Raw genomic sequence first — 9,593 nt, 5'->3', positions numbered from 1 at the left:
CCAAGCAGCTTGGTGAGAAGGTGACAACAGTTGGTGCGATTATTCCCAAATGGAAGAAACACAAAAGGACTGTCAATCTTCCTCGGTCTGGGGCTCCATGCAAGATCTCACCTCATGGAGTTTCAATGATCATGAGAACGGCGAGGAATCAGCCCAGAATTACACTGGAGGATTTTGTCAGTGATCTCAAGGCAGCTGGGACCATAGTCACCAAAAAAACAATTGGTAACACCCTACGCCTTGGAAGACTGAAATCCAGTAGCACCCGCAAGGTCCCCCTGCTAAAGAAAGCACATGTACAGGACCATCTGAAGTTTGCCAGTGAACATCTGAATGATTCAGAGGAGAACTGGGTGAAAGTGTTGTGGTCAAATGAGACCAAAATCCAGCTCTTTGGCATCAACTCAACTCGCCATGTTTGGAGGAGGAGGAATGCTGCCTATGACCCCAAGTACACCATCCCCAGGTGACAGGACAACCGCACCACATCAAAGGGACAATGGACAGAGCCATGTACTGTTAAATCTTGGATGAGAACCTCCTTCCCTCAGCCAGGACATTGAAAATGGGTCGTGGATGGATATTCCAACCTGACAATGACCCAAAACACACAGCCAAGGCAACAAAGGAGTGGTTCAAAAAGAAGCACATTAAGGTCCTGTAGTGGCCTAGCCAGTCTCCAGAAAATCTGTGGAGGGAGCTGAAGGGTCAGCCACAAAACCTTAATGACTTGGAGAGGATCTGCAAAGAGGAGTGGACCCAAATTCCTTGAGATGTGAGATGTGTGCAAACCTGGTGGCCAACTACAAGAAATGTCTGACGTCTGTGATTGCCAACAAGGGTTTGCCACCAAGTACTAAGTCATGTTTTGCAAAGGGGTCAAATACTTATTTCACTCAATAAAATGAAAATCAATGTAGAACTTTTTTGAAATGCATTTTTTCCGGATTTTTTTGTTGTTATTCTGTCTCTCACTGTTCAAATACACCTACCATTAAAATTACAGACTAATCATTTCTGTGTCAGTGGGCAAACGTACAAAATCAGCAGGGGATCAAATCATTTTTTCCCTCACTGTATTTCAATCAAAAACATCCTAACAGGGCAAGTTACATGTTAACATAGGACCTCTTCTTTGATATCACCTTCACAATTCTTGCATCCATTGAACTTGTGAGTTTTTGGATAGTTTCTGCTTGAATTTCTTTGCAGGATGTAAGAATAGCCTCCCAGAGCTGCTGTTTTGATGCTAACTGCCTCCCACCCTCATAAATCTTTTGCTTGAGGATGCAAAAGGTCTCAATAGGGTTGAGGTCAGGGGAGGATGGTGGCCACACCATGAGTTTCTCTCCTTTTATGCCCATAGCAGCCAATGCCACAGAGGTATTCTTTGCAGCATGAGATGGTGCATTGTCATGCATGAAGATGATTTTGCTACAGAACGCATGGTTCTTCTTTTTGTACCATGGGAGAAAGTGGTCAGTCAGTAACTCTATATACTTTGCCGAGGTCATTTTCACACCTTCAGGGACCCTAAAGGGGCCTATCAGCTCTCTCCCCATGATTCCGGCCCAAAACATGACTCCGCCACATCCTTGCTGACGTTGCAGCCTTGTTGGGACATGGTGGCCATCCACCAACCATCCGCTACTCCATCCATCTGGACCATCCAGGGTTGCACGGCACTCATCAGTAAACAAGACTGTTTGAAAATTAGCCTTCATGTATGTCTGGGCCCACTGCAACCGTTTCTGCCTGTGGGCATTGGTTAGGGGTGGCCGAATAGTAGGTTTATGCACAACTGCAAGCCTCTGGAGGATCCTACACCTTGAGGTTCGGGACTCCAGAGGCACCAGCAGCTTCAAATATCTGTTTGCTGCTTTGTAATGGTATTTCAGCGGCTGCTCTCTTATCCGATGAATTTGTCTGGCAGAAACCTTCCCATTCTGCCTTTATGTGCACAAACCTGTCTGTGCTCTGAATCAGCCACAAATCTCTTCACAGTACGATGATCATGCTTAAGTTTTGTGAAATATCTAATGTTTTCATACCTTATACAAGGCATTGCACTATTTGTTGCTTTTCGGCAGCAGAGAGATCCTTTTTCTTTCCCATATTGCTTGAAACCTGTGGCCTGCTTAATAATGTGGAACGTCCTTCTTAAGTAGTTTTCCTTTAATTGGGCTCACCTGGCAACCTAATTATCACAGGTGTCTGAGATTGATTTCAGTGATCCAAAGAGCACTGAGACATGATACCATCCATTACTTTAATTGAAAACAAAAAATTAAATGTTTATGACACTTAAATCCAATTTGCATAATAATTTGGAACACAGTGTAGAAACAGAACCATGAACTTGTTCAACTGAGCAGTAGAAAAGGGGCGGGGCTACAGGGAGGAGAAAACATTTCCAAGATGGTCGACGACACTCCAGTGAAGGAGACATCTTACAAACATCTTTTAAATTAGCCCACGCTGTGTGATTTATTTTATTTTTCTATTTCTGGTTTGTAAAAATGTAAAAAAAAGTGCATAGTGTGTAGGGTGTGATTTGAGACGCAGCTCAGGCGGCCATTTTGGGCAGAAATCACTATATTTTTTCTCAGTGCTCTTTAGTGTGGCTCTGTCTCGAGTAACGGTCACTTTACCCAGAGTTATGTAGCAGTCCTTTAACGTCCCTGTGGCTTCACCGCTGATGGCATCGAGGATGTCGGTCCCGGACATCTACACACACACACACACACACACACACGCACACACACATTAGTCATTCATTGCTGAAACTAAATGCAGCAGGTTTATCTTTTAAAATAAAAGATACTCAGACACTAGTGTGAACACTGTTGCTAGGCAACCAGGAAGCGGATGTTAGCTCTCTAGCTGACTTGGTCAGGAAGTTTTTTTGGAAATTGCTCGTTTTCTATTTTGAGTAGGCTTGAGCTAGTTATTAGCAGGGTGTCTATGGAACTACTTCTTAGCTAGCGTGCTAGTCAGCTACAATCTTGTTGAAAAGGATTAAATATTTCCCTTAAAACCATCAGGTACATTGATTTACTGGTATTATATGAAGATGATGATGATAGGCATTGAATAGCAGAATGATAAGTTTAAACAGCATAGCTTTTGGCTCTGGCTAGCATTAACAATGTACGCTAGTGCTGTTCTTTCTAGCTAACATACTTAGATTGTTATTATAGAAATATAAAGGGCCACGATTTCTCCTCCTGGATATTGTTCTGCTGAACGTCTGCTACTCTGTGGACCGACTCCTGCCTCCATCTGGATGGTGTCTCTGCAGCTGGATGGGGTTTCAGTGAGCTGCTAGTGTCTGAGCTCTGGATCCATGACAGATATTGTTTATGAATATATTGATGACTCTGCAGGAAACTCTTCTCACAGATTCATAGTATTTGAAGGTGGCCTGAAGCTGCAGGTAGTTCCTGTGAGTGAGGATGTAGGTGAAGGTGGACTCGTCCGTGCCGAAGCGTCCTTCTCCAGCCTGGAGGAGAAGCGATAAAGAGCGTGAACATCATCGGTCCAGGAAGTTTAACTACAGAGACGATGGACACCGTAAAGAACAGGAAACCACAGGAAAGAGGAGGAGGAAGAATGAAGCTTGTCATGCAAATGGAAGCTCAAAGTGCTGAACAATCAAGCAGTAAAGCTAACATCATGACACAGTCAAATAAACGATGAAAAATGTGATAAAGCTAATAACAATACACACCTTTATGCTAAAACCAAAAACATCACTCTCAAAACGGTTTACGGTCGTGTTTCCCAATTTTATTCCATATTTCCGAATTTTCTGTCATATTTTCAAGATTATACATCATATTAGCAATTTTCAAACTTTTGTGTCGTCTTTGCAAGCATTAATGTTATGTTTCTGAATTTAATGCTGTGTTTTTAAGATTTTACATTATATTTCCAAAATGCCATGTTGTTGTTTCCAAACTTTGTCATATTTCCAAAATAGGCTGCATTTCGAAATTTTATGGGTTTTTTTCCCCCAAATATTCTGTCGTATTTCCAAAATTTTATGTTGCACTTATAAAAGTTTGTCGTGTTTCCACATTTCTGTGTTGTCTTTCCAAATTTCTATGTTGTGTTTTCAAATGTTATGGCATGTTTCTGAATTTCATGTCGTATTTCCAAAATTTTGTTTCATTGTGTTACCAAATTCTATGTCAGTGTTTGTTGTTTCGAAATATGTTGTATTTCCAAAATTTGTATGGTGAGTTTCCAATTTTTCTGCCGTGTTTTTGAATTGCGTGTTGTATTCTCAAGATTTTATGTCATATTTCCAAAATTTGTAGGTTGCATTTCACAATTTTATGGGGGTTTTTCCAAATTATTATGTTGTGTTTCTGAATTTTATGCCGTGTTTTTGAATTTGTGTGTGTTTCCAGATTTTATGTTGTTTCCAAATTTCTATGTTGTCTTTCCAAAACTTTAATGTTGTGTTTTCCAGTTTTGTGTCGTGTTTTTTTCAATTCCATGTCGTATTTTCAAGATTTTTGTGTTGTGTTTCCAAAAGCTTGTTGTGTTTCTACTTTTATGTAGTGTTTCTGAATTTGATATCATATTTTATATAGTGAATATAGGGCTGGGTATCGAATTCGGTACTTTTTAAGCACCGACCGAATTGCCTCGATACTATAGAGTATCGAAAAATGTCTTTCCTTTCGGTACCAAATTTCGATACCTAAGGGTTTAATCTTGTCAGTGAGCCAATAAGCATACAGCATGCTTGACATGCCTAAATCAAACGCTGGTGATTGGCTGTAGCGAGGCACCAAGGAAAAACACTAGGTAAACACTACATAAAAGCAGAAAGTTGCTCCATCTTCGACTGCAGGATGGTCGAGCCGATGCGGTCATCCTCTCAGTGTTTTTCTGCCCCAGAGCCTGCTTCGACAAGCCCACCACACGGGCTCTCCTCCAAAACTACTGATGAAGACAGCGGCATTATGACTGGGACTCCGACAGGTAAGCTTAACTTTTAGCAAACAAGCAAACAAAATCGGCTAACTTGTAGTGCTACATGCTTGTGATCTATTTACGTTAGCTTTTCTTTCTGTGCGCAGTAACTTCGTACTAACGTTATATATTGTGACCGACGTAACGTTAGATTTTGTTTGGATGGCTATAGATAGATAGCTAAATCTATGCTAAAAATGTTTTAACGTTAACAGAATCTGGTCATGTTTAACTCACATTAAAGTTGATAAAGCGTGCTTATCCTTAAGGTTGACTGTATTAACAGTTTTGTTTTCTCCCCCTCCCCTTACATTAATGTTATAGCCTCTGCTCCTGCCGACCCTGGATTTAGGAGACCATTAAGTGTTAATCCATTCACACTGGCAGAAAAAGGAAAAATGAAGAAGGAAAAGCAAGATGAATGCCACAGAGCAGTCACAAACTTTACTGTTAAAGGTTTGCTGCCTTGAAGGTTTGCTCCATCTACAGTGGAGTCTCCATGGTGGAGGTAAGTAAGCTGTAAGTGGTTGTGTTGTTTACCATGTACATGTTGTTACTTTACCATTATGGTTATTGTCCCAGGGCCTGTATTACAGAAACAGCCGAACTTACAATCCTATCTTATCTGATTAGTAACCATGGTAATTTAACTAAGAATATATAACTTTTTTGTTAAGTGGAGGACATGGCAATTGAATCAAGAACACCAACCACTGTCGGCAGCACTTCAGAGAAGATTAACACAGAGATAAAGCACTACAGATTACTCTACGCTGTCCTCAGTGAGTCCAGTAACCTGGTGGTGGGACATGAAGGACACTCTGCCAATGCTTTCTGATTTGGCAACAAGGTATCTCTGTGTGCAAGCATCATCCACACCATCAGAGCGTTCATTTTCTACTGCTGGGGACATAGCAGATATGTTCATTTTTTTGAAGAAGAACTGCTGAGATCTTAAGCAGTAGTAAGCAACATGTATTGACTTAAAACTGCTTAAACTTTATAAATTTTGTTCATTTGTGCTTTTTTGTTTCCTTGTGCAGTGGCTCAGGAGAGTCTTTGAATCTGTATAAACAAGTCAACAACCTGAAATAAAAATAAAACCAAGTTTCTCTGAGGTACTGTGTAATGTACTTTTGTTAAAATGGATTTCATAAAATTAGTATCGAAAAAAGTATCGTTCAGGAACCGGTAACGGAGTCAAGGTGTCGGTATCGGTATCGGAAATTTTTGAACGATACCCAGCCCTAAGTGAATATTTTATTCACAGTGAGATTCTCGCTCTCGTGTAGGTAAATAAATATCATGTCCATTGGCTGACCTCGATCAGTGCCGTAGCGTCCTGCTCGGCCACTTCTTCCTCCACGTCAAAACCCTCGTCCCTGCTGGCCTGCAGACGCAGGAGCAGTTCAGTGTGTAATTAAAACTGCATGCTGGTCAGTAATGGAGTTCCATACATCAGTATAACATCACTGAGTGAAGAAGAACTTTCATATAATTATGAACATTAATAAAGGCTGTACGGGGATACGGCGCCGTTGCTAGGCAACCGGGGAATATCGAACCCAGAATATTTTACCTGAAGGAGCGAGATCAACAGGTTCCTCACGTCCCCGCTGGTATCGTCCTCGATGTCGGCTTCCAGGTCGCGCTCGTGGACTAGGTGATGGACGTATAAAAACACACACATGACATCAGTGCGCTTGTCTTTCAGGAAACATGCTAACTCACTAGCGACGGGTTTAGTTCTTACCCTGAGCATACGCCTCCTTAATATTCAGGATTTCCTGTAAAGGAGATGCATCACAGTGAGGGGGAGGAGTCTGAAGGGTTAATGAGGTTCTGTAGAACAGAACACAGATATAACACGTGTGTGTGTGTGTGTGTGCGTGAGACCTGGTTGGTGCTGGTACACAGGATCTCCACCAGCACGTCCTCGTCGGTTCCGGCTCCCTTCATGGCGCGCCTCAGTTCTTTAGCGGCGTAGATGTGAGGAGGATCCAGCATGGCCATGATGGCCTTCTCAAAACTTCCCGTCAACTCGCTCTTCAGCACCTCCTCCAGCTCCTGCTGGGAATCAGTTAATGCTCTTTATCTGCAGTGTCTGTGTGTGTGTGTGTGTATGTGTGTGTGTGTGTGTGTGTGTACTGATTAGTTGCTCGTTTTGTACCATTTCAGCACAGACACATGCATCACTAGATAATCATATATATATATATATATATATATATATATATATGTAGATGAAGATTATATGGACGTGAAGACACGCCCAAATTTCTATCTATGGCTTGTAAGGAATGCCTGCTTTCTATAACCCTGTTTTCTGTATATGATCTAAAGGACATGCCCACTTTTCCTTTTATATGGACTATTATACATTCTCTTCCAAAAAAAAGTCAGGACCCGCCCACTCACAGCTGTTCTAATTACCATATTGGCTTAATGACACATTTATACACACAAACACACACACTCGATGACCTGTACTCATTTCCATACACATCAACATTTACATAGTCACGCCTACATTCCTGTCTACAGACTTTAAGCCACGCCCACTTTGAGACATTCTTTTCTATATATACTGTAAATTTCATACAAGTCACACCCACATATCCCATATATGATCTTAAAATCACACACCACACATTCTCATCTACAGACATCAAGACACACCCACTCTAATTTAAATGTATTGATACGCCCACGTTTCTATATATGGCCTTTAAGTAACAAATGAACAAGAGACATTTATGTATATACATTCATTTACAGATGTAAAGACATGCCCACATTTCTGTCTATAAGACACGCCCACATTTCTGTCTATAAGACACACCCACTCACTCACTGCTGCTATAATTTCCATATATAGGAAAAAGGTCCCGCCCACATTTCTATAAATGGCTCAGAGCTGCACCCAGTGGGCTGGAAGCCAAGACTGCAGACAGATCCGATTACAGCTGATGGCCATTCATGTGTGTGTGTGTGTGTGTGTGTGTGTGGTGGGTGTGTGTGTGGTGGGTGTGTGTGTGTGTGTGGTGGGTGTGTGTGGGTGTGTGTGTGTATCATCATACATCATCATATTTCTCAAAGTATGCTTGTTTAATTTCCATGCGCTGGGCCGAGGAGCGGTTAGCTAGGATGGAGATGATGGCCTCCTCGTCAGTACCTGCACAGAGCAACGAGACATCCCACAGTGTTACAACGAGACTTCTGTGTGTGTGTGTGTGTGTGTGTGTGTGAGAGCGTGTGTGTAAGGTGACGTACCCATTCCTTTGCAGGCTTTACGGATGTCCTTAATATCCGCCACCACGTCAAAGTCCTCGTAGGGGACGACTGTGGGCTGAGAGCAGACGAGTACACAGGGTCATGATGCGTACCATCAACACACACCATCAGACATTCACTCAGAAATAAGAGAAACAAATGGATGAGAAGCTGATCAATAATCTCCACTTATTCAATTCTATTCAGTTTTATTTGTATGGCGCTTTAGAAAACAGCTTTACGGAATATAACAAACATAATACAAAAAGTTCATATTTATATTTACATTAATTTGTATTATTTGTGTTACTTATATCAACACTGTACTAATTATTATTATTATTATTTTCATTATTATTACTATTATTATTTTCATTATCATTTTTTATTATTTTCATTATTATTATTATTATGATGATGATGATTATTATTATTGTTATTTTCATTATTGTTGTTATTATTATTTTCATTATTTTCATTATTTTCATTATTTTCATTATTTTCATTATTATTATTATTATTATTATTATTATTAAATATCTGGTTACTGATATAAATGCCTGATATTTTAATTCTAATTTTCTCCTTTAAGAAGCAGAATAAAATTAAAAATAAACTAAAATAAAGTTGAATAATTTTTTTTTTTAATTTCTTTTATTTGATATTTTTTTATTTCCTGTCTCAGTGCTGACTCATGATCTGCTCTTCTCTGCAGTCACAGTCTGATCAGGTCCATTAGGGGGAAGGGAGTGTGTGTGTGTGTGTGTGTGTGTGTGTGTGATGGAGTGAACATGCAGCAAGATAAAAAAAAAAAACACTGGAAATTATAAAACTGAGAATAAAAAAAAACAGTATATGAGAAGCGCGCGCAAGAGAAATAATAATAAGGGCGCAATAATAATAATAATAATAATAATAATAATAATAATAATAATAATAATAATAATAATAATAATTTATGAAAAACAACTTGCGCGTGATGCAAAGTGTGAGGAAAGGTTAAAAACTAAAGTAGTGTAAAGGAAACATGCTGAAATACAGAAATCTGTACTCACTTGAACGTTGCCCATCTTTATCGCGTTGATCTCGAGTCTCCAGTGCACGCGCTCTCGCTCTCACTGCGATCGGGCCGGCGCGCGCGCGCTCTCCCTCCGTCCTGCACAGTCACGCCTCTGACGTCATCTGTTTACCTACGCCCTTCTGTAGGACGGACAAAATGGCGGCGTGCTTTGAATTGTTGACATTTTTTATATTTCACTTCAGGAATAAAAATCATTTAATAATAATAATAATAAGAAGAAGAAGAAGAAGAAGAAGAAGAAGAATATAATCAT

At 40.3% G+C, this 9,593-nt stretch overlaps 1 protein-coding gene across 2 annotated transcripts in view; it reads right to left on the bottom strand.

The window, feature by feature from the left end:
* anxa13l (annexin A13, like) overlaps positions 1 to 9,457 on the bottom strand; it is a 12,339-nt gene extending 2,882 nt beyond the window's left edge. The window contains exons 1-9 of one of the 2 annotated variants that reach the window (XM_058396115.1): positions 9,315 to 9,457; positions 8,260 to 8,335; positions 8,067 to 8,161; positions 6,883 to 7,056; positions 6,740 to 6,773; positions 6,566 to 6,645; positions 6,308 to 6,376; positions 3,401 to 3,502; positions 2,652 to 2,727 (exon numbers count right to left, since the gene is read on the bottom strand). In XM_058396115.1, the coding sequence (XP_058252098.1) occupies positions 2,652 to 2,727; positions 3,401 to 3,502; positions 6,308 to 6,376; positions 6,566 to 6,645; positions 6,740 to 6,773; positions 6,883 to 7,056; positions 8,067 to 8,161; positions 8,260 to 8,335; positions 9,315 to 9,329 (721 nt within the window). In that variant the 5' untranslated portion in view covers positions 9,330 to 9,457. The remainder of the gene's footprint in view (positions 1 to 2,651; positions 2,728 to 3,400; positions 3,503 to 6,307; positions 6,377 to 6,565; positions 6,646 to 6,739; positions 6,774 to 6,882; positions 7,057 to 8,066; positions 8,162 to 8,259; positions 8,336 to 9,314) is intronic. The other variant, XM_058396116.1, reaches the window with a different exon arrangement.
* Between the last annotated feature and the right edge of the window lie 136 nt (positions 9,458 to 9,593).

Source organism: Hemibagrus wyckioides, linkage group LG07, assembly GCF_019097595.1.
Source record: "Hemibagrus wyckioides isolate EC202008001 linkage group LG07, SWU_Hwy_1.0, whole genome shotgun sequence".
NCBI lineage: Eukaryota > Metazoa > Chordata > Actinopteri > Siluriformes > Bagridae > Hemibagrus > Hemibagrus wyckioides.
Note: the sequence above shows the minus strand (reverse complement) of the source record. Positions and strands in the feature narration are given on the sequence as shown.